Source organism: Symphalangus syndactylus, chromosome 8, assembly GCF_028878055.3.
Source record: "Symphalangus syndactylus isolate Jambi chromosome 8, NHGRI_mSymSyn1-v2.1_pri, whole genome shotgun sequence".
NCBI classification, from domain to species: Eukaryota; Metazoa; Chordata; class Mammalia; order Primates; family Hylobatidae; genus Symphalangus; species Symphalangus syndactylus.
This window is the reverse complement of record NC_072430.2, coordinates 52,682,896-52,706,808: the sequence shown is the minus strand read 5'-3', so window position 1 is coordinate 52,706,808 and position 23,913 is coordinate 52,682,896. Positions and strand designations below refer to the sequence as shown.

At 41.0% G+C, this 23,913-nt stretch overlaps 1 protein-coding gene across 15 annotated transcripts in view; it reads right to left on the bottom strand.

Annotated features, from left to right (window-relative positions):
• ZBTB25 (zinc finger and BTB domain containing 25) overlaps positions 1-23,913 on the bottom strand; it is a 60,210-nt gene that overhangs the window by 30,844 nt on the left and 5,453 nt on the right. For 3 of the 15 annotated variants that reach the window (XM_063644522.1, XM_055289127.2, XM_055289122.2), the window contains 3 exons: positions 14,398-14,577; positions 11,310-12,253; positions 4,881-10,488 (listed from right to left, as the gene is read on the bottom strand). In XM_063644522.1, the coding sequence (XP_063500592.1) occupies positions 10,271-10,488; positions 11,310-12,253; positions 14,398-14,570 (1,335 nt within the window). In that variant the 5' untranslated portion in view covers positions 14,571-14,577 and the 3' untranslated portion in view covers positions 4,881-10,270. Of the gene's footprint in view, positions 1-4,880; positions 12,254-14,397; positions 14,578-15,464; positions 16,497-19,651; positions 19,969-22,032; positions 23,009-23,913 lie in introns of those variants that run through there. The other 12 variants (XM_063644525.1, XM_063644523.1, XM_063644526.1 and 9 more) reach the window with 9 other exon arrangements.

Sequence of the window (23,913 nt, the reverse complement as noted above, 5' to 3'; positions counted from 1 at the left end):
GACGACCACAGTGGGTGAGAGCCGTCTTCTCCAGCCTCCCTCCTGGCACAAGCCTCTCCTGTTTCCAGGACAGTGGGGACACACCAGTTGTACAGAGCATCTCTCTTGGAGGACTGTCATTCCTTCAGATGTTTGACATGAAAGGACTCCATGGTGTTCCAGTAGCTTAATACTTTATTATTTTGATATAATATCACCAAATTGTTTCAATGAAAAAGGTTTCAAACTTTTATAAACAGTGGAAGAGAATGTATCTGAGGGAGAGTGGGCTCATTTTCCAAGTTGGCTTATCAGCTGTAAAATAAACTTAGGAGAAGCAACTGGTGATTAGGTACAAAGTCCTAGGATGATGAGAATAATATTGTAATCAGAAATTAAGGGGAAGGCAGGCTGTATTCACTTAGTATTGGAAGGTGAGAAGAGTTGAAGGTAAGAAAACTCTTAGCTTTTTCAGAATGGAATGGGTTGGAAAGTATGACAGAAGAAAGTCAGTTGTTGAACCACAGATGGAAAAGAAAGTAAATTTCAGTAGGTAACATACTGGCCTACCTCATAGATTGTGGATGTACAAAAAATGAACAAAAGGCAAGAAAGAAGCAAGGGGGCGTATTTACTCAAATGTCCTTCAATCTATGTCTTGACCAGGCAGAACACCAAAAACTGAGTGTGATGCCTGATTGAAAGAGCCCAAATTCCAAGACCTCACAGTTAATGACTTGGAAAAATCTTCAGAAATGCTCAATGTATCACAATAATGTGATATTTTAAAAAGTTATCTGCTGAGATATGTACATGTAAATCAGAGGCATCTTGATTAAAGAGGGATGTCAAGATATTGCAGTACCTTATGAAATTTTAAGAAAATTCTCATTAGTCTTGACTCTATAAAGCATGATCCAAAAGTAGCTAAGCCCTAAATAATATTTACTATTAATAGTAATGCTGAATTCAAGTATAATGAACATTTTTTTAAAGGTACACTGGTGCCACCTTTTGGCCAGATTAAAAATTTACAGAAATTATAACCTACAATCTCAATTTCACGAAGAGACCTCTTTGGAGACACAATTATTTAGTTCAAACATTATATGAATAGATTCAAAACTGTCTTGCTGATTAATACATCTTTGATTTTTAATAATCACATTTTTATCTTTTAAAAGCTGGGATCAAGGATAATACAAATAGAATTTAATTCTGAACACATCTCATACTCCAATACTTACTCTAAACATGACTAGAATAGAAATCCCCCAAATTGGGTTTCTTTGTATTTTTATTCCTGACAACCATCACAAAACTTACTTTAAGGTCTTAGAAGGGTTGGTCAACCTCAGCTCTGATGACATTTTGAGGTACATATTCTGTATTGTGGGAGCTGTCCTCTGCACTGAGATGTTTAGCAGCATCCCTGGACTCCACCTACTAGATGCCAGCAGCAGCCTCCCTCATCGCCCACCCAACTGTGACAACCAAAAACATCTCCACATCGTCAAATGTCTCTATGGTGGGGGGATAGCCCTGCGTAATGTTTAATTTTGTGTGTCCAAATGACTGGGCCATGGGGTGCCCCAATAGTTAGTCAAACATTATTCTGGGTGTGTCCGTGAGGGTGTTCTGGAGGGAGATAAAATCTGAATCAGTAGACTGAGTAAAGAAGATCACCCTCCCTGTTGTGGGTGGCTCTCATTCCATCAGTTGAAGGCCAGAATTGAATAAAAAAAGACTTTCTCTGGCCTGACTGCTTGAGCTGCAATTATCGGTTTTTTCCTCCCTTTGGACCCAAATGGAAGCATCAGCTCTTCTTGATTTTCAAGCCTGCCAGCTTTTGGACTGGAACTTATGCCATAAGCTCTCCAGGTCTTCAAATTCAGACTGGAACATCACTGACTCCCCAGTCTCTCAGCCTCCCAACTGCAGATCTTGGGACTTCTCAGCCTCCATAATTGCATGAACCTATTCCTTATAATCAATCAATCTCTTTTTCTCTCTCTCAGTTCTACCTGTTGTTTCTTTCTTTTTCTGGAGAATCCTGACTAATATACCTTGGTTGAGAACTACTATTGTGGATCATGTTACTGGGGGCAAAAGGCGATACAGTAGACTGTAAATAGAAAAGAAAGAAGCAGCTGGGCGTGGTGGCCCACGCCTGTAATCCCAGCACTTTGGGAGGCTGAGGCAGGCAAATCACAAGGTCAGGAGTTCGAGACCAGCCTGGCCAACATGGTGAAACCCCGTCTCTACTAAAAATACAAAAAATTAGCCGAGCGTAGTGGCAGGCACCTGTAATCTCAGCTACTCGGGAGGCTGAGGCAGGAGAATAGCTTGAACCTGGGATGCGGAGGTTGCAGTGAGCCGAGATCACTCCACTGCACTCCAGCCTGGGCAACAGAGCGAGACTCCGTCTCAAAAAAAAAAAAGAAGCAAAGCAAGAAACTTCTGGGAAATGACGAGATATTACCTTTCTTTCCAGAGACAGCAGTTGGAAAGCATTTGATTAGGACGTCAATTTTCTATTAACACAGATTATGGTTGGTAAGAATTAGGCCCACGAATGCATTTTTGCATCACACCTCCAAAATGTTACCCAGTACAAAGACTACTTGCCTCAACACTAGAAACACAACATTTGGCAAACACTGATGTAAAATAAGAACACATTCTATAAGCTAAGCTAATAAACTTGTTTTTGATTAAGTCACATTAATTTGTCTTGATAAAATATATGAAATTCATTGTTTCTTGCTCTGTCAACAGGCTGGAGTGCAGTGGCACAATCTCGGCTCACTGCAACCTCTGCCTCCCAGGTTCAAGCAATTCCCCTGCCTCAGCCTCCCTAGTAGCTGGGACTACAGGCACGTGCCACCACACCCAGCTAATTTTTTGTATTTTACTAGAGACAGGGTTTCACCATGTTGTACAGGATGGTCTCGATCTCCTGACTTATGATCCGCCCGCCTTGGCCTCCCAAAATGCTGGGATTACAGGCGTGAGCCACCACACCCTGCCCTTTTTTTTTTTTTTTTTTTTGAGATGGAGTCTCGCTCTGTCGCCCAGGCTGGAGTGCAGTGGCGCAATCTCAGCTCACTGCAAGCTCCGCCTCCCGGGTTCACGCCATTCTCCTGCCTCAGCCTCTCCGAGTAGCTGGGACTATAGGCGCCCGCCACCACGCCCAGCTAATTTTTTGTATTTTTAGTAGAGACGGGGTTTCACCGTGGTCTCGATCTCCTGACCTTGTGATCCGCCCGCCTCGGCCTCCCAAAGTGCTGGGATTACAAGCGTGAGCCACCGCGCCCGGCCTCCTTTTTTTTTTTTTTTTTTTTTGAGACGGAGTCTCACTCTGTCGCCCAGGCTGGAGTGCAATGGCGCGATCTCGGCTCACTGCAACCTCCACCTCCCGGGTTCAAATGATTCTCCTGTCTCAGCCTCCCAAGTAGCTGGGACTACAGATGCGCACTACCACACCTGGCTTATTTTTGTATTTTTAGTAGAGACAGGGTTTTGCCATGTTAGCCAGGCTGATCTTGAACTCCTGACCTCTGGTGATCCGCCCACCTCAACCTCCTAAAGTGCTGGGATTACAGGCGTGAGCCACAGCCCCTGGCCAAAATTTTTGGCAGAGATGAGGTCTCACTATATTGCCCAGGTTGGTCTCGGACTCCTGGGCCTTGGACTCTCAAAGTGCTGGGATTACAGGCATGAGCCACTATGCCCGGCTGATACACAGCTTTCTTTTTTTTTTTTTTTTTTTTTATTATTATACTTTAGGGTTTTAGGGTACATGTGCACAATGTGCAGGTTTGTTACATATGTATCCATGTGCCATGTTGATTTCCTGCACCCATTAACTCGTCATTTAGCATTAGGTGTATCTCCTAATGCTGTCCCTCCCCCCTCCCCCCACCCCACAACAGTCCCCGGAGTGTGATGTTCCCCTTCCTGTGTCCATGAGTTCTCATTGTTCAATTCCCACCTATGAGTGAGAACATGCGGTATTTAGTTTTTTGTCCTTGCGACAGTTTACTGAGAATGATGTTTTCCAGTTTCATCCATGTCCCTACAAAGGACACGAACTCATCATTTTTTATGGCTGCATAGTATTCCATGGTGTATATGTGCCACATTTTCTTAATCCAGTCTATCATTGTTGGACATTTGGGTTGATCCCTTCCTTACACCTTGTACAAAAATTAATTCAAGATGGATTAAAGACTTATATGTTAGACCTAAAACCATTAAAATCCTACAAGAAAACCTAGGCAATACCATTCAGGACGTAGGCGTGGGCAAGGACTTCATGTCTAAAACACCAAAAGCAATGGCAACAAAAGCCAAAATCGACAAATGGGATCTCATTAAACTAAAGAGCTTCTGCACAGCAAAAGAAACTATCATCAGAGTGAACAGGCAACCTACAGAATGGGAGAAAATTTTTGCAACCTACTCATCTGACAAAGGGCTAATATCCAGAATCTACAATGAACTCAAACAAATTTACAAGAAAAAAACAAACAACCCCATCAAAAAGTGGGCAAAGGACATGAACAGACACTTCTCAAAAGAAGACATTTATGCAGCCAAAAAACACATGAAGAAATGCTCATCATCACTGGCCATCAGAGAAATGCAAATCAAAACCACAGTGAGATACCATCTCACACCAGTTAGAATGGCCATCATTAAAAAATCAGGAAACAACAGGTGCTGGAGAGGATGTGGAGAAATAGAACACTTTTACACTGTTGGTGGGACTGTAAACTAGTTCAACCATTGTGGAAGTCAGTGTGGCGATTCCTCAGGGACCTCGAACTAGAAATACCATTTGACCCAGCCATCCCATTACTGGGTATATACCCAAAGGACTATAAATCATGCTGCTATAAAGACACATGCACACGTATGTTTATTGCGGCACTATTCATGATACACAGCTTTCTAAAAGAATGTTTCTGAAGCAAATTCACAGTACATTAGGTGGATGAGTTTAGCCACACAATGTATTATTGATTTTGGTCTCCTGTATTTGCTATGTGTTACATGTACTTTGAAGATTTTTCAGTGGGTCTTTTTTATTGAACAAGTTTTTATAATCTAAGTTTAAAGTATAAGTTTATATTTGATCCATTCTGACTAAATGACTTTATTTAGCACAAAATAGAAGAGTTGATGACAGTTAATGTCAATTGCACCAGAGCAATACTTAACTAATTAATCAAGTGCAGTACAAATACATACTGAAGCACAATGAATTCTTCCAGGTCTTCAAGACAAAAATCACAGTTTATAATTCCTTGTATTTAAGACATCCAGGTTTGGGATTGTGTAATCTCACCAGTTTTCAAAATGTCCAACCATACAAACACAGAAATACAGCAGAGAGAAATCATTTACAGACTTCACTCTTAAGAAATTAAAAATTAATAATTTAAGTGCCACAGATCTACATGTAGTTCAAAACATATAAAGACACAAATTACATTATGAAAACTCTTCGCATGGCCCATTTTTACATCAATTACTACAAAAAATGGACACTTATCAAGTATCTGACTCACAATATCAAGAATGTGCCTGTACAAATAAATGTTAATGAAATTACACATTTTTCACACTATCTTTTTCCACGATTAATATGTATTTCCTTCAGTTTTCAGTGAAGACTTTTCTAATAATACTATTACCTTCACCCCATTTCCTGTCCTCATCTACTATTTAGATGACCTACATCAAAGAAATAAAAATGGGCTGGGCCCAGTGGCCCACACCTGTAATCCCAGCACTTTGGGAGGCTGAGGTAGGCAGATCACGAAGTCAGGAGTTCGAAACCAGCCTGGCCAACATGGTGAAACCCCATCTCTACTAAAAATACAAAAATTAGCTGGGTGTGGTGGTACGTGCCTATAGTTTCAGCTACTCGGGAGGCTGAGGCAGAAGAATCGCTTGAACCTGGCAGGCAGAGGTTGCAGTGAGCCGAGATCGCACCACTGCACTCCAGCCTAGGCAACAGAGTGAGACTCCATCTCAAAAAAAAAAAAAAAAAGGTATTTCTTTATTGTTTTTGTTCCTTTTCCTTTGTGTAAACAATATATTTGGGAGAACTTTCAATAAAGCTGAAATTGACAAAGTTTTATTCCCAATAATGCCAAAGAACTAACATCCTCTTTACTGAAAGCTAAAAAGAAACGGTGATGATTAAATTACAATAGAACAGGAATTCTAGCAACAGTATTGTTTCTAGAGTTATTTGTAAAAAATAACAATGAGTTCTGTCAATTAGTTATTGAATATTAGGTAGCACATTACTGCTTTTAAGAACATTCTAGAATTTATAGGCTGAAATACTAAAGTTAATAGGTCTAGCTACAGAATAAATGTCGTTTATATGGTTGATTTTAATCAATAATACTGAGAGAACTTAACACGTTTAATATAAATCCTCACAACACCCCTGTGAGGTAGGTATTGCTTACACCCACTTTACGGATGGCAAATCAGAAAGAGCAAGAAGTAACAATCTCAAGAGTTATAAATAAAAAAAATTTTTGTTTTCTTATAAGGCAGACTGTGCTGAGTTCTGATGATATGCTAATAAGAACAAATACTAAAACAGTCTCTATTTTTCTCCAGAAAACAACTGTGTGAGATTTCGAAAGAAGGGAAAATTTTAAGCTGACTCAAGGGGAAAATGTTTGTTTAGTATTTGCCTGATACACAGACGAAAGTGCATATGACATTTCCAGTTTCAAGCTTGGTAATTATTATGCAAACTGCACTATATTATTAGGATACTGGCTAACAGTATAGCTCCATTTTGTGGAGATGTAGTCAAAAATAAACATTTTAGCTGGAAGAACTTTTTTTTTTTTTTTGAGATGGAGTCTCGCTCTGTCACCCAGGCTGGAGTGCAGTGGTGCAATCTCCGCTCACTGCAACCTCCGCCTCCCAGGTTCAAGCTATTCAAGCTATTCCCCCGCCTCAGCCTCTCGAGTAGCTGGGATTACAGGTGCATGCCACCACACCCAGCTAATTTTTTGTATTTTTAGTTGAGATGGGGTTTCACTGTGTTAGCCAGGATGGTCTTGATCTTCTGACCTTGTGACCCGCCCACCTTGGCCTCCCAAAATGCTGGGATTACAGGTGTGAGCCACCATGCCTGGCCTAGCTGGAAGAACTTTTAAAATACAAAGCAAATTTTCTCAGTTAGCAATCATGTCTTTTTTTTTTTTTTTTTTTTGAGACGGAGTCTTGCTCTGTCGCCCAGAGACTGGAGTGCGGTGGCAGATCTCGGCTCACTGCAAGCTCCACCTCCCGGGTTCACACCATTCTCCTGCCTCAGCCTCCCGAGTAGCTGGGACTACAGGCGCCCGCCACCATGCTCGGCTATTTTTTTGTATTTTTAGTAGAGACGGGGTTTCACCGTGTTATCCAGGATGGTCTCAATCCCCTGACCTCGTGATCCACACACCTCGGCCTCCCAAAGTGCTGGGATTACAGGCGTGAACCACCGTGCCCGGTCGCAATCATGTCTTTAAAAAATAATACTCAGGGCACAGTGTTAGGCATATGACAGTCACTTTAAAAAATGCCTGTAGACCTGGGCGCGGTGGCTCATGCCCGTAATCTGAGGCAGGTGGATCACGAGGTCAGGAGCTCGAGACCATCCTGGCCAACATGGTGAAACCCTGTCTCTGCTAAAAATATAAAAATTAGCTGGGCATGGTGGCACATGCTCAGGAGGCTGAGGCAGGAGAATCACTTGAATCTGGGAGGCGGAGGTTGCAGTGAGCTGAGATTGCACCACTGCACTCCAGCCTGGCGACATAGCAAGACTGTCTCAAAAAAAAAAAAGCCTGCAGAATAAATGAAAACAACAATAACAAAAACTGGGGGTCAGTCCCACACCACTATTCACTGCATCTCTGGAATTCAGCTTTTGGGATTTTTTTTTCTATAAAATGAAGTTGATTATTTTCCCACTTCCTAAACAGAATGAATGTTATAAGGAACAAGGAAAGAGCATTTGCTTTGAATTTCTAATATTAAAAGGAACTATAAGAATAGAAATACAGTTAACCACCATTTTCTTAACTCTCAACAGATATATTTCTGCTTTAAATCAGTGTTGTCTATCACAGCCAATCAGCTGCTAGCAAACTCTTACCATTTATCCAAACTCTGCCCTGAGGCACTTGCTGTCTTATCCCACCATCCATATACAACTCTACCTCCACCCTTTAGCTATATACAAGGATTTCTTGTGTCAAAGAATAATGAGTGGGCCTGGCACGGTGGCTCACACCTGTAATCCCAGCACTTTGGGAGGCCGAGGCTGGTGGATCACCTGAGGTCAGGAGTTCCAGACCAGCCTGACCAAGATGGTAAAACCCCGTCTCTGCTAAAAATACAAAATTAGCTGGGTGTGGTGGCGCATGCCTGTAATCCCAGCTACTTGGGAGGCTAAGGCAGGAGAATTGCTTGAACCCAGGCAGCAGAGGTTGCAGTGAGCCAAGATCACGCCATTGCAATCCAGCCTGGGCAACAAGGGTGAAACTCCATCTTAAAAAAAAAATTAAATTAAAAAAATAATAATAATGAGAGGGCAAACAGGGAAGAATATAGAGGAGAAAAATTATCTTAATAAGAACAATAGAATTTGAATTGAAGAAGGCTGGGAAATATATCTTAACTAGCCTAAAATACAAAAAATCAATGTTAATACTTGTGTTCTTCCAATGAGATGACATCTTTGAGGGCAGTACAAATTTAAATAGTTGCTTAAGTGAATTGGTAGAAAAAAGTTTAAGATTAGATGAAGTTCTGACCCCAAAGAACAATACATTTGTTTTAATTACTCCCAATACAATTGATCTTATCAAGTTAGATTTGCTCTCAACACACATCAGTCTCAACGATAGGAGCCTTTACTCACTTGTTTAAGGCAGAAACTCAACTGCCTTACACAAACTCAACTGACTAACACAATTCATTCAATCCTCAAGAAAAACTTACCACTTTGTAATTTACCTAAACTGTTTACCTAGAGAAAACCTTTGTGTCCTTAGAATTAGCTGGATTACTCTTTGAGCTCCCTCCTGATTGAACGCTGATGCCGTTCAATGTGTCAGGAAATGTCCTCGGAAGTGGAAGGAGCTCAAGAGTTTTGTAAGTGGTTAAATTCTAAGGCTCACAAACCAAATTTTTTAGATGTATTCAAATGCCTGTGACGCTTAGAATTTAACAAGAGGGCAAAAAAAGATGAGTCTGTTTTATTATCCTTGACTATGCGGTGTTTGAAATTTAAACATTTCAGAAACAATTTAGATCTATCCTTTGTGGTGAAGCTTAACCAGCTATTTCCCAGGTATATAGAGCTAGGGAATCAGTTATTTATTCCATCAACTTTAATTTTCCTGGGGTTTGAGCTTTGTAAGTGTCACCATTATAAAAGAGAGTTAAGTTGATTTATAGAGGGAAAGCTAACATCATGGATTTTAAATGTAGTTATAGAACACTGAATGTACCCACTTTGCTGGTTTTATGGATCAGGAAAAAAGTGAAAACTGTGCCACTGAAAAATTACTTTTTCAAGTGATTTTTAGAAAATTAATATCAACCCAGGAAGCCCCAAAAATCCTGACACTGAGGGTAGAAACATGATTTATATTTTATCATCTTTCTCTTTCAACTCACGTAAACCTCTGGTCATAAAAATCTCAAATTGCACGCCGGGCGCGGTGGCTCACGCCTGTAATCCCAGCACTTTGGGAGGCCGAGGCGGGTGGATCATGAGGTCAGGAGATCGAGACCATCCTGGCTAACACGGTGAAACCCCGTTTCTACTAAAAATACAAAAAATTACCTGGGCGTGTTGGTGGGTGCCTGTAGTCCCAGCTACTTGGGAGGCTGAGGCAGGAGAATGGCGTGAACCCGGGGGGCGGAGCTTGCAGTGAGCCAAAACCGTGCCACTGCACTCCAGCCTGGGTAACTGAGTGAGACTCCGTCTCAAAAAAAATAATAATCTCAAATTGCTTTTTAAGGTGTCTAAGAAAACACTCTAGACCAAGGTTAACAACCCTGGGGTTTTTAGTCAATGCAGTTCTAGCTCAGTTTCTGTCTCTGCACGCTTATTTATCTATGTGTGTATATCTCACTGTTTCTCAAATATTTTTTAATGTTTCTCTGACTCTTCTCCCTTTAACTGTTTTTTTTATTAAAAATGAGATATACCACGCCTGTAATCCCAGCACTTTGGGAGGCCAAGGCGGGCAGATCACGAGGTCAGGAGATCGAGACCATCCTGGCTAACACGGTGAAATCCCGTCTCTACTAAAAAAATACAAAAAAAATTAGCTGGGTGTGGTGGTGGGTGCCTGTAGTCCCAGCTACTCAGGAGGCTGAGGCAGGAGAATGGAGTGAACCCGGGAGACGGAGCTTGCAGTGAGCCAACATCACACCACTGCACTCCAGCCTGGGCGACACAGCGAGACTCTGTCTCAAAAAAAAAAAAAGAGGTATAGTCAATGTTAAAAAGTAAAGAGAAGCCATGTAGGTAAGACGTTGTGGAGCTAGTAGTTAAAAAATAAAACTACTCATGATTTGGTATATCTTAAAATAAATTTTATACATTATAACATATGTATAACATATAGTTATGCATTAAAATAACTATTAATTTCCTATATGGAAGGAAATATTTAAAAATAATCCTGGTAGGAGTGAATTCATGTGAAATGTAGGCAGAAGTGATAGTTTAGAATATACTTTAAAACAGATTTCATTTACTTTATATTCAATTTGCTTTTACTGATTATATAACTGGAAAAACTTAGAAATTCTATAAATAACTATTTAAAGTTTCCATATTTCTACATTGATTTCTGATTTCTAAATTGTAATTTCGTTTGTGAAAAGTTCACAGTAGTAATTGAATGTTACATTTTAATAGCCACATATTAATATGTCTTATGAGAAGATCTAATATATACAACCTTAAAACCATGGATAAGCTGTGAAGAAAAAAAGTCAATGAAACTTGAGAAGGAAAATAATTTATGAATAAAAAATACCATGCGAATTTTCTTTTTCAGAATTGGTATAAAAATTCTGAAAGAGAAGTTGCTACTCAACTAGGATAGTATCCACATTTTCTTGTGTAAGCTCTGACTCTAAGGCACAAGGCAAGTCTAAGTGTTCTTGTGACAAGCGAGAACTTTTCAGGGAGACAGCAGACCAGCTGTCACAGTATGGCTGAAATCTCTGGGCCAATGCATTACCAAACCTTTGGCATCGGTTATATCTGTAAGATTTACCTTTGTGTGTATACATGTGTTCCAACAATTGGCTCTTTCGAGGGAATTTATGACCACAGATGGTACAGCTCATTTTTCTTTTCCTTGAAAAAGAAAAATTACAGTTTAATTCTACTGGCTCTGTGTCTTTGGAGATCAAAGATACTTGACTGATCTGCAAAGGCTCTGTGGTACCCCGGTTGGTGTGGTCTGGCTGCTGTTCATTCTCCTTAACAATGAAGGAGCTGAGCCTGTGGCATTCAAGGGCCTCGCTGTTTTCATTAAGCGGATGCACTTCACCAAGGTCATTACTTTCCAGAATGGAAGCAGGGACACCGAATGGCAGGGATCCAGACACATGTGTATGGAGATGTTGCCTTAGGTTACTACGGGAATCAAAACGTTCCCCACAGTAATGGCATAAGTGTATTTTGATACTGTTTTCAGTAAAAGTGGGGCCTGTCATCTCTGATGAGGGTGAGGGGTGGCTCTGGGAGATCACAGATTCTGGGTCACATCTCTCCTGCTTGATGGAAACTGGGGGCTTCTGGTGCTCCTCCAGGGCCTGGGTGGCAGGACAGGCCCTCTGCTGGTCTGCAGTGCCATCATCCAGACCAATAGCGAGAGATAGCTGCAACTGGGGGTGGTCACCCTGGACAGCAGCTCTGTTTCCACTGTTACTGGAAGGAGCTTCTTTGACCTCCAGTCCTTGTTTGACAACTGTTTTTTGGGTTGTTGAGATCTGAATGCCATATAAATTTGAGGACTGTACAGTCTCTGGTGAGAACACTTGATTCATTTCAGTTGCAATGTGAGAAAGGTAGTCAGCGTGAAGAAATCGAATCCCTTCCTCCAAACGACTATGATCCACAATCTGTTTTGGCCCTTTCCCCGTGTACATAATGTGCAACAAATAGCTGAATATGTCAGGTTGGATGTCAGTTGGTTGTATTTTTATGCATTCACTGTTAAAAACAAAAACAGACCCACAAGAAATGAAACACAACCTAGCTGGCCTTTCAGTTAACAGTATAGTCTGAGACTAAAGCAATTTCTTCCTAAGAAGTTCGAACCTAGCAATCTGCCTTAATAAAACATGGCAACAAAGGCTTAAACTTTCATTTTATACCAACTTTATGGCCTAGCAAAAAGTCTTCATGTATTCAATCTACTGCCTAAAGTTAGGAAACACAGACATACATTCTGATTAGTTCAACACTAATCGAGTGACTCCTAAGCGATATGCACTATACTAGATGCCGGGGTAGAAAATTGATGAATAAAATAGGTACCTGCTCTTAAGGAATTTAACAGTCTATCGAGTAAACGATGAAAAGAACTAAAAACAGGGACTCAAACAGATACTTGTATGCCAACGTTCACTGCAACATTACTTACAGTAGCCAAAAGGTAGAAAGAAGCTGAGTGTCGACCAAAAGATGAGTAGATAAACACAAGATGGCTTACATACACAATGGAATATTATTCAACCATAAAAAGAAGGAAGTTTTGATACATGCTACAACATGGAGAACCCAGAAAATATCATGCTAAGTAAAATAAGCCAGACACAAAAGGACAAGTATTATATAAAATATCTAGTATAGGCAAATTCATAGAGATAGAAAGCAAATTAGCGGTTTCTGGGGGTTGAGAGGGTGAGATGGGGAGTTATTGCTTAATGGGTACAAAGTTTCTGTTTGGGGTGATAAAGAATCTATTGAAATCAGAAGGGTGCGGTGGCTCACGCCTGTAATTCCAGCACTTTGGGAGGCCGAGGCAGGTGGATCATCTGAGGTCAGGAGTTCAAGACGAGCCTGACCAACATGGTGAAACCCTGTCTCTACTAAAATTACAAAAAATTAGCCGGGTGTGGTGGTGTACACCTGTGGTCTTAGCTACTAGGGAGGCTGAAGCAAGAGAATTGCTTGAACCTGTGAGGCGGAGGTTGCAGTGAGCTGAGATCATGCCACTGCACTTCAGCTTGGGCACCACCGCACTCCAGCCTGGGTGACAGAGCTAGACTCCGTCTCAAAAAAAAATAAAAAATAAAAAATAAAAAATAAAAAAACAAAAGTGTTATATGAAACAAACATTAACAGCTTAGTGACTAAAAGCATAGACATAGCTTCAGACAAATCTGCACCTAACTTATTAGCTGTATAATCCTGCATGGGCAAGTTACTGAACTCAGTCTCAGTTTTCTTTTCCCTAAAATAGAGACAGCAGTAGAATTTACATTACAGGGCAAATACTTAGTGCTTGGGTATGGGATAAGCCTTCAATAAATTTTAGCTATTCTTTTCTCTTTTTTTTTTTTGAGACAGAGTCTCGTTCTGTCACCCAGGCTGGAATGCAAGTGGCTCGATCTTGACTCACTGCAACCTCCACCTGACAGGTACAAGCGATTCTCCTGCCTCAGCCTCCCGAGTAGCTGGGACTACAGGCACCCACCACCATGCCTGGCTAATTTTTGTATTTTTAGTAGAGACGGAGTTTCACCATATTGGCCAGGCTGGTCTCAAACTCCTGACCTTGTGATCCGCCCAACTTGGCCTCCCGAAGTGTTGGGAATACAGGCATGAGGCACGGCGCCCAGCCAATTTTAGCTATTCTTATTTTCATTCTTATTTCCCATTATGGACCCTACACACTGAGTTTAATTACTAATGTATAAAAAATTATTATAATTTGGCCAGGCACGGTGGCTCATGCCTGTAATCCCAGCACTTTGGGAGGCTGAGGCAGCCACATCACCTGAGGTCAGGAGTTCGAGATCAGCCTGGGCAACATGGTGAAACCCTGCCTCTACTAAAAATACAAAAATTAACCGGGCGTGGTAGCAGGCGCCTGTAATCCCAGGTACTCAGGAGGCTGAGGCAGGAGAATCGCTTGTACCTGGGAGGCGGAGGTTGCAGTGAGCCAACACTGCACCATTGCACTCCAGCCTGGGTGACACAGAGAGACTCTGTCGCCAAAAAATAAAAATAAAATTATAATTTTACTTCTTAGTGTGACTCCGTAACAAAGAATTTCCAAAATGATATTATAATAAAGCTTATATAAATCACAATATTAAAAATTCTTATTTACAAAAACACATCCTTACCTTGTTTGGTGAATAAATATCATCTTGAAATAGTTAGAAAAAGCAGCAAGCACCGCTCTGTGGGCTTTGAAGTAAACATCTCCAATTGCAACTGTGCAATCACACAGAAAACCAAATTCTCGCTGCATGTTCAGCTGCTGGAGAAGAACAAGGCTATGGCTGGCAGTGTCCATTGTGGTTCTGAAATAAAGGACAAGATAAATATAGATAGGTGTGTATGTATGTATATATGCATTACTTTTTATTTTTTATTTTTATTTTTTGAGATGGAGTCTTGCTATCCCCCAGGCTGGAGTGCAGTGGCACGATCTCGGCTCACTGCAGGCTCCGCTCCATTGCAGGATCTCGGCTCACTGCAGGTTCACGCCATTCTCCTGCCTCAGCCTCCCGAGTAGCTGGGACTACAGGTGCCCGCCACCTCGCCCGGCTAATTTTTTGTATTTTTAGTGGAGACAGGGTTTCACCGTGTTAGTCAGGATGGTCTCGATCTCTCAACCTCGTGATCCGCCAGCCTCGGCCTCCCAAAGTGCTGGGATTACAGGCGTGAGCCACCACGCCCGGCCTACTTTTTATTAATACAAAATTGTCTACAGTTCACACAAGCCTACAGAGTAACAAGGAGACCTAAATTTAAATGAAATTATTCAAGTTTTCAATCCTCTTACTTTCACTGCAAACACGGCTAACACTAAATTCCTCCATTATGACAACTGATATAAACTCTGCTGAACCATAAAATATGACTCTTTTTCATCTGGTAAGAAGACAGCTTGGTATGAGTGACACATGAAGACAGACCTGTCCTTTTCCATCTATGTGAACACAATGTTTCTAATCTTGTTTCCTCATTAGAAAAATGAAAATGAGATACTGATTCCTGCCTCAGAGTTAAATAACTTATGTGAAAATCATGTTGTAATGAAAACTGCTATTCGATGTTAGCTATAAATGTTAATAATATAACAGGGTATCCTGGCTGAGCTAGAGATGTCACTCCTCCTCAGGGATCCTCTGGTGCTCAGGGGATACTGGCTTCCCAACTCTCATCAAATGTTTGGGGGACTTACCATCACAGTAGCTCAGGAACTCTTAAAATAGATGTCAAGCCACATTCCCAATTTACTTGTGGCCCAAGAGCCTCATGAGAAAGAACTTAAGCTGGCGCAGTGGCTCATGCCTGTAATCCCAGCACCTTGGGAGGATGAGGCAGGAGGGTCGCTTGAGCCCAGGTATTGGAGGCCAGCCTAAGCAATATAGTGAAACCTCATCTCCACAAAAAATAAAACAATTAGCTAGGTATGGTGGCATGCATCTGTACTCCCAGCTACTTGGGGGGCTGAGGCAGGAGGATCACTTAAGCCTGGGAGGTCAAGGCTGCAGTGAGCTGTGATCACACCACTGCACTCCAGCCTGGGCAACAGTGAGACTCTGTCTCAAAAAAACAAAAAAAAAAACAAAGAAAGAAAGAAAAAAGAAAGAACTTAAACCCTGATCTCAACTGGATTCAGATGCATATTAGAATGTAGGTTCCCAAAGGAAGTAGAAGGCAAGTTGGAACAACTGGGGGGAAGCCTATATGAGGAAGAACATGCAGAATTCTGGCTGAGAAGCCAGGTATAAGCAGCAAAAACATTCAGAAGTGCCCTGGTTTCAGGCAGGTGGCAGACTGTACATCATCTTCTCTACTCTACTGTGGAGAGAGCCCTGGTACTTTAGGCAGAAGGTAGCTGTAGTATAAAGGGCATCATTGGGTGGCCAGGAGAACACCCTTTGAAAGAGCAGACACTGAAAAAGAGAATGAGGTTTCCACACCAGCCAGCCAGACCAAGGTCTAAGGAAGTCAGTGATGTAATGTGGGGTTAGCCGTCTGAAGATTGGCAGTGGCTTGGGCAGCAGACAGCTAAGTGATAGGTAATATAATAAATATAGCTAACATTTTATAATGCTTCCTATGTGTCAAAAATTAGCCAGGCATGGTGGTGCATGCCTTAGTTCCAGCTACTTGGGTGGATGTGGCAGGAGGATAGCTTTAGCCAGGAAGGTCGAGGCTACAGTGAGCCATGATCATGCCACTGCACTTCAGCCTGGGTGGCAGAGCGAGACCCTGTCTCAAAAAAAAAAAAAAAAAAAAGGCAGAATCTATTAAAACTATATATTTAATGTAATGATGTGGAATAACCCCCAAGTAATATTATTATTATTATTATTATTTGAGACAGAGTTTCGCTCTTGTTGACCAGGCTGGAGTACAATGGCTCCATCTCAGCTTGCTGCAACCTCCGCCTCCCGGGTTTAAGTGATTCTCCTGCCTCAGCCTCCCGAGTAGCTGGCATTACAGGTGCCTGCCACCACGCCCAGCTAATTTTTGTATTTTTAGTAGAGACGGGAGTTCACCATGTTGGCCAGGCTGGTCTCGAACTCCTGAGTTCAGTTGATCTGCCTGCCTCGGCCTCCTAATGTGCTAGCATTACAGGCATGAGCCACTGTGCCCAGCCTAACAAACTAAAAATTTGTATTGACAATTTCAGCATGTGAAAAACGTGTCTTAGAATCAATGAAATGGTTCAAATTGAAGCATCTTAAACTAGCCTGATAAAATTGTCTCAAAGAAAAAAAGCAAAAACCAAACCCTCAGATCATAAACATTTTCACCAGTTCTTCCCATTACGTTGAACTACTGAACCATAGGGAAATGAGACATAGAACACTAATAAGCCACCCATACAGGAATCTTATGGTTAATGGTCTGTTGGTAACAGTTAAATTCTTCACTTATTCAACAGATATTTTTGAAGAGCAATTTCATAAAGAAAAAATGTGTAAAAGCCTGCATTGTACAAGGCCTGGAGACAGAAAAAAATGACAAGATGCTACACTCAAGATTACAGGCTCACAGGAAAGATAAAACATCAAACCATAATTATAATATGAAATAAATGCATTCAGTAGCATAGAGCAGTTAGAGAACATGCTATCAGAGGGAGATAAACACAGGCAACTTGATGGGAAACAAGGCCAGGCAGAAAAAACAAAATGAATAAAATTACTGGGAAGAATATGAATAGTTAGATAACAGAAGGATTCAGTTTGGCATAGAAAAAAAAAACACAAAGTAACAGAAATAATGAGATGTGGTCAGCTCACAAAGGATACTGAATATAAGACTAAAAAGTAGTGTCGTGTTTGAAATGAACTATGTAAGATGTTTGAGTAAGAACAGCATGATCAGTTACCTTACTCTGTGGGAGGGAGAACAGAGCGTGGTAGTTAAAGCTTGAACTAAAATCAGACAGCTTAAAATTTTAGCTCTGCCATTTACTAGCTGCGTGGTCTTGGCAAGACACTTAACTCTCTGGGCCTCCATTTCACTTATAAAATATGGATAATGACAGTATCTAACTTATAGGTTATTTGAATTTAATGATATAATGCACTTAGAAATAGTGGGCCCACAGTAAGTGCCTAATAAATACTAAACATTATCATCATCACCATCATTAGGTGTGAGCCAAGACTGCTCTAATAGCAACATATAAAAAATATTAGCAAGGGAAAAGGCATGGAGAAAGAAAAGACTGGCTAGGAGCCTACTATGATATCAAAGTAATCGCAGTGGGAATGAAGGAAGGAATACAAGAGATACATCAGACACAAAACTGACATGACTTGTCACCACAGAGATCAAATCAAAGGTGAGTCTCAGAATTCCAGCTTGGGTAACTGGAAGAATTCATCCATTCCTTCAGATCACATTTTCAGAGTAACTGCCATGTGGTAGGTGTTGATATAAAGGCAGAGTCCCAGAACATTAGAGAAGAAGTACAGAAACCGGCTTGATAAGAGGTTCTGAGATCCCACCTCAAAAAAAAAAAAAAAAAAGAAGAAGAAGAATAGGGGTTTCACTTCAGACACTGAGCTCCAAGTGTCTACTGGATATCTAAGTAGAAATGTTGTGATCAGCAGAGACAAGAAGCAGGACTGGGCTCTAGAGAGAGCAGAGCCAGAGAGGGAGAAGAGGCCTCTGAAACGACAAGGCTGAAGTAATCAAGTATGAAAATAATAAAGTAGACTAAAAAGTAGAATGAAATAAGAGGGAAAAAAGCTAAGAATGAATCTTTGGAAAACAGAAAAGACACAATAAGACAGAGGAGGAGAAATAAGAAAACATCGTCATTGAGGAAAGGCAATGACCTTGCAGAAAGGAGGTGGCAATGGTGCAAAATACTGAAGAGAAACATGGGGGTGAGGCCCATTACAAACATGTCGAGTGTACTGACCAAAAGATTCCCGGTAACCTCTGACAATAGTACAGGAAAGCAGCAAGGGCCAAATATCTGACTGCAGGGGATATTAGAAACCAGAGGCTAGGCCGAGCGCCGTGGCCCACGCCTGTAATCCCAGCCCTTTGAGGGGACAAGGTGAGTGGACCACTTGAGGCCAGGAGTTTGAGACCAACCTGGACATGGTGAGACCCCCTCTACTCAAAATACAAAAATTAGCCGGGTGTGGTAGCACATGCCTGTAATCCCAGCTACTTGGGAGGTTGAGGCAGAAGAATCACTTGAACCCAGGAGGCAGAGGTTGCAGTGAGCTGAGATCCACTGCACTCCAGCGTGGGCAACAGAGCGAGACGCTGTCTCAAAAATAAATAAATAAATAAAAATAAAGAAACCAGATGGTATAAAGCTTAGACACAGACATGACAGGACAGGACATTAAGGGAGCTGCAGATCAAAAGAAGACCCAAACACACCTCTTCTGTTTACATATGAAAGAAACCTGGAGTAATAAACTCTGAAACTTACATAGAGCACTTAAGTTTACAGAGAACTTTCATATACAATAACTTATTTCTCTACTTCAGATTACATAATTTCTATTAATCTATCCTCAAATTAAATGACTTATCTGTCATATCTGATCTGTTAAATCTATTCGATTGTTTCAGATATTGTATTTTCAGATGTAAAATTTTCATTTCATTCTTTTTTAAAGTTTCTAGTTCTCTGCTGAGATTTCTTATTTGTTCACATATACAACATTATTTTGCTTTACATCCTTAAGCACAGTTATAATAGCTGCTTTAAATCTTCTCTGCTAAATCCAACCTTTGGCTCATTATGGGGTCAGTCTCCACTGATTAGGGTGATAGTTTCTGGATTATAGCCTAGATATTGTGATTAATACAATTGACTCTAGATTCTGTAATATTCTTCCAAAGAGTGTTTGTGTTTCTGTTTTTGCAGACAATTACCTTAGCTGGACTTAAACTCCAAGTTCTGCCTCCCCTGTGGTGAACAGCAGCTGAAATCTCTGCTCCTTTAGCCTTAAGTGTGCTGTTTGGAGGCTGCTCCACACATGTACAGTTCAGGGGTTTGCAAGAAATTCAAGCAGAGTTTATAAACAGTGTTTGGGGTTCTGCCACTCCAACATTCTTTCTAGGATTTTCTCCTGCACTTTCCAGCTGCATGATCACTGTGAGCTCTGTCCTCTTTTCTTCAAGAGAGATTACAGGTCGTTATTACAGTTGTAGCCACCTCTTCATATCACCAGCTGGGACCTTATGCCAGTCTAAAAGCCATAAAAACGGAAGCTTATTCATTGCTGTTCTCCTCTTCCAATTGCAGACCTCAGCCTAGTTTTTGTAATTCTCAAATGCCATCTAGTAATTTTTAAAACTTTTATCAGCTGGGCACAGTGGCTCACACCTGTAATACCAGAACTTTGGGAGGCAGAGGCGGGCAGATCCCCTGAGGTCGGGAGTTCGAGACCAGCCTGACCAACATGGAGAAACCCCGTCTCTACTAAAAATACAAAATTAGCCGGGTGTGGTGGCACATGCCTGTAATCCCAGCTACTCCGGAGGCTGAGGCAGGTGAATTGCTTGAACCTGGGAGGCAGAGGTTGCAGTAAGCTGAGATCACGCTACTGTACTCCAGCCTGGGCAACAAGAGCGAAACTCCATCTCAAAAGGGGGAAAAAAAAAGGTTTATCAAGTTTATAGTTACCTGCAGGAAATTGTCCTGACAGGAACTATTCAACCATTACCCCCTCCCCCAACATTTTTTTTTAAATGAAAGCAATTTATTAGAAAATAAATAAAAGAATGGCTACTCCATAGGCAGAGCAGCCCTACTCAACCATTACTGTTTATCAGCAGTTATAAAAAGCTGTGGTCTCAAGATCCACTCACACTCTAAAAAGTATTACAGGCCGGGCGCGGTGGCTCACGGCTGTAATCCCAGCACTTTGGGAGGCCAAGGAGGGCGGATCACAAGGTCAGGAGTTCAAGACCAGCCTGGCCAACATGGTGAAACCCCGTCTCTACTAAAAATACAAAAAAACACAGCTGGGCACAGTGGCATGTGCCTGTAATCCCAGCTACTCGGGAGGCTGAGGCAGGAGAACTGCCTGAACCGGGACCTGGGAGGAGGAGGTTGCAGTGAGCCGAGATCACGCCACTGCATTCCAGCCTGGGCTATAGAGCCAGACTCTGTCTCAAAAAAAAAAGTATTATAGATTGTGAAGAGCTGCTGTTTATATAGATTATATTTATCAATATTTACTATATTCAAAATTAAATTTTAAAATATTTAAAATAGCAATAAACCCACTGCATATTAACATATTTTTTCCTAAAAAATTTTTCAAAAACAAGTGAGAAGGGTGATATTTACATTTTGCAATCCTCTTTAATATCTGGCTTTAACAGGTACAGCTGGACTCTCTTATCTGATTCTGCATTCAATTTGTTGTCATATGTTGTTTTGGTTCAAGTATATTGTAATCTGTTCTTACATAAGGGAGATCCTTATTGACCCATGAAACCTCCAGTGGCTCCTTGGACTACACTTTGAGAACCACTGCCCTACACTATCTTTTTTTCTTTCTTGTGAGGTAGTAGAGCAGGTACTATCAGCTCTGTTTTATAGCTGAGGAACCACAGGCTCAGAGAAGGCAGGAAACATACCTGAAGTCAAACAACTACCTATTAAACGGTGCTGATAATACATCAAGACTGAGTTTAAACCCAGGGCCCTTTCTTCAAAACCCCATCTAGAACTTTCAACATTTATACTGTTGGCAGATTTTGCAAATATGTTGAATCAAATAAGGGAGTAAACTTTTCAAGTGTATAAAATGAAACAAATTAAAATCTATTAAAAAAAAAAAAACACCAAGTACACATGAGGTGCATTCAAACTTGTTTTGCATAATTGGAGATCTTTGATGTTGTAATATACCAGATTTTACTTCAAATCAGTAGCCCCATTCCACTGAGTTATTAGAACATTTTCTAATACAACCTACTCCACAAATTATTAGCTAGACTTTTTGTATGGCCTTGCTCATCATTCTTTGACCGTCTATTTTATTTTCTCTAGTATGTGAAATAGCTAAAGTTTCCCATGAATACAGAAAGAGCTTAGAAGTTATATTTGAGAATTTCTGGTGATAATTTTAAGATGTAAGAGAAATTATGGAAAAATAAAGTATCATTTTATTATACTTATAAATACCGGAACCAAAATATAAGAGTGCTACATTTTTAAAAGTTTTATCTGTTATCAAAGTGATACATTATCATAATAGTTTTAGCATTGATATTTAAGAGATTACAAAAACCTTCTTTACCTTCTAGATTGTAGTAACTCTGGATTACTTCAAATTAAGATGGAACAACTTTATTACTAGTATCTATGTTTGTTTAAAGCTGGCTTGATATTCAATATATATATTTGATTCTTATGTATTTAGAAAAATCTACTGTACCAGACTGGACTCTCAGATCTATGGTAGCCAGCCTGATATCCTGGACTACACAGCTCTTCATTCTCTCAGGCTGTAAGAATCCTTAATAAAAAAGGAACAAAAAGAGCAAGACGACTGTTTCTGTAGGAAAACAGTCTTAGATATTTTCTCTGTCAGTGCTTACCACTGAGACTTTATGATGAATTTTCATTCAGACAAGGAGACAGGAAAGTTGGCAGAGGAATATGTACATCTTTTTTGAGCTACTTACTCACGGCTATAAATACAAAGGCAAAAGCAAAATATTTCAAGTGCCATATGATAAAAGACTTTATATAGCGACTTTTTAATGGAACTTTCACATGACTGTAGAGGTGTGACATTTAATTATGTAGAGAATGAAAGAATGTTTGTAGAAATCATTTTATCCTGAAACAGAGGTTCTTATTGCTGACTATACTGTAAAACCTTCTATGCAGAGCTGTATTGGTGTCTGAGTCCCAACCCAGGCTTAGCCCAAACAGAATTGAATTGCTAGGGGTGAGGCACAGATTCTTTTTTTTTGAGACACAGTCTCGCTCTGTCGCCCAGGCTAGAGTGCAATGGCGCGATCTCAGCTCAATGCAATCTCCGCCTCCTGGGTTCAAGTGCTTCTCCCTGACTCAGCCTCCCGAGTAGCTGGGATTTCAGGTGCCCACCACCACGCCTGGCTAATTTTTGTATTTTTAGTAGAGATGGGGTTTCGCCATGTTGGCCAGGCTGGTCTTGAACTCCTGACCTCAGGTGATCCGCCTGCCTTGGCCTCCCAAAGTGCTGGGATTACAGGCGTGGGCCACTGTTCCTGGCCAGATTCATTCTTTCTTTCTCTTTCTTTCTTTCTTTCTTTCTTTCTTTCTTTCTTTCTTTCTTTCTTTCTTCTTTCTTTCTCTCTCTCTCTCTCTCTCTCTCTTTCTTTCTTTTTATTTTTATTTTTTTTGAGACAGAGTCTCACTCTGTTGCCCAGGCTGGAGTGCAGTGGCGTGATCTCGGCTCACTGCAAGCTCCGCCTCCCGGGTTCATGCCACTCTGCTGCCTCAGCCTCCTGAGTAGCTGGGACTACAGGCACCCGCCACCACGCCTGGCTAATTTTTTTTGTATTTTTAGTAGAGACGGTTTCACTGTGTTAGCCAGAATGGTCTCGATCTCCTGACCTCATGATCCACCCACCTTGGCCTCCCAAAGTGCTGGGATTACAGGCGTGAGCCACCGTGCCCGGCCCAGATTCTTTTTTTAAAAAGCTTCCCAGGTGATTCTAACGTGACCCCTCAGTTAAGAATCACTGCCTCAGAAGAACACGGGACCAAGGAAACCCAAGAAATTATTTCACACTCTACAATTACATTGATACTTAAGAGACAATAAAAACCTTCTTTACTTTCTAGATTGTAGTAACTCTGGATTAGTTCAAACTAAGTAAGATAGAACAACTTTATACTAGTCTCTATAAATAAACAATTCCATAGGAGTGTTCAAAGTGTGGAAATTATGTTGACTACATTAAATGAACAAATATCAACAACTGTAATTCTAATTGTAACCTTAAAATATTGGCCAGATTAAGAAACAAAAGTGCTCCATGGCCGGACACAGTGGCTCACTCCCAGCACTTTGGGAGGCCAAGGCAGGTGGATTATCTGAGGTCGGGAGTTCGACACCAGCCTGACCAACATGAAGAAACCCCGTCTCTACTAAAAATACAAAATTAGCCAGGTGTGGTGGCGCATA